At 41.7% G+C, this 604-nt stretch overlaps 1 protein-coding gene across 1 annotated transcript; it reads left to right on the plus strand.

The window, feature by feature from the left end:
• Nucleotides 1-3: 3 nt before the first annotated feature.
• LOC107181438 (olfactory receptor 6C2-like) lies at nt 4-591 on the plus strand (the record flags this gene model as incomplete). Its single annotated transcript, XM_015557321.1, has 1 exon — nt 4-591. A coding segment is annotated over one exon (588 nt), but the record flags the coding sequence as incomplete, so codon positions are not given.
• Nucleotides 592-604: the final 13 nt, after the last annotated feature.

Raw genomic sequence — 604 nt, forward strand, 5'->3', positions numbered from 1 at the left:
TCCTATGACCGCTATGTGGCCATCTGCAAACCCTTGCGTTATGTGACCATCATGAGCAGCAGAGTCTGCAAGAGCCTGGTCCTCTGTTGTTGGATGGCTGGCTTGTTGATCATACTCCCACCATTTATTTTGTTCCTAAATTTGAAATTCTGTGATTCAAATGTCATTGATTATTTTGTCTGTGATGTATCTCCTTTGTTGAAGATTTCATGCTCAGACACATGGCTCATGGAGCAGCTGGTTATTGTCTGTGCTGTGCTGACCTTCATTCTGACCCTTGTGTGTGTTGTTTTGTCCTACATTTACATCATTAAGACCATTCTAAGATTGCGCTCTGCCCAACAAAGGAAAAGGGCCTTTTCCACCTGTTCTTCCCATATGATTGTGGTTTCACTCACTTACGGAAGCTGTATTTTCATCTATATCAAACCTTCAGCCAAGGAATCAGTGGCTATTAATAAGGGTGTGACAGTGCTAATGACATCCATCGCTCCTGTGTTGAACCCATTCATTTACACTCTGAGAAACAAACAAGTGAGACAAGCTTTCAGTGACTCATTCAAAAATATGGCATTGGTCTCAAACAAGTAAGAGAATGTTCAAG

The sequence above is a fragment of the Myotis davidii genome, unplaced genomic scaffold, assembly GCF_000327345.1.
Source record: "Myotis davidii unplaced genomic scaffold, ASM32734v1 C62824694, whole genome shotgun sequence".
Taxonomy (NCBI): Eukaryota; Metazoa; Chordata; class Mammalia; order Chiroptera; family Vespertilionidae; genus Myotis; species Myotis davidii.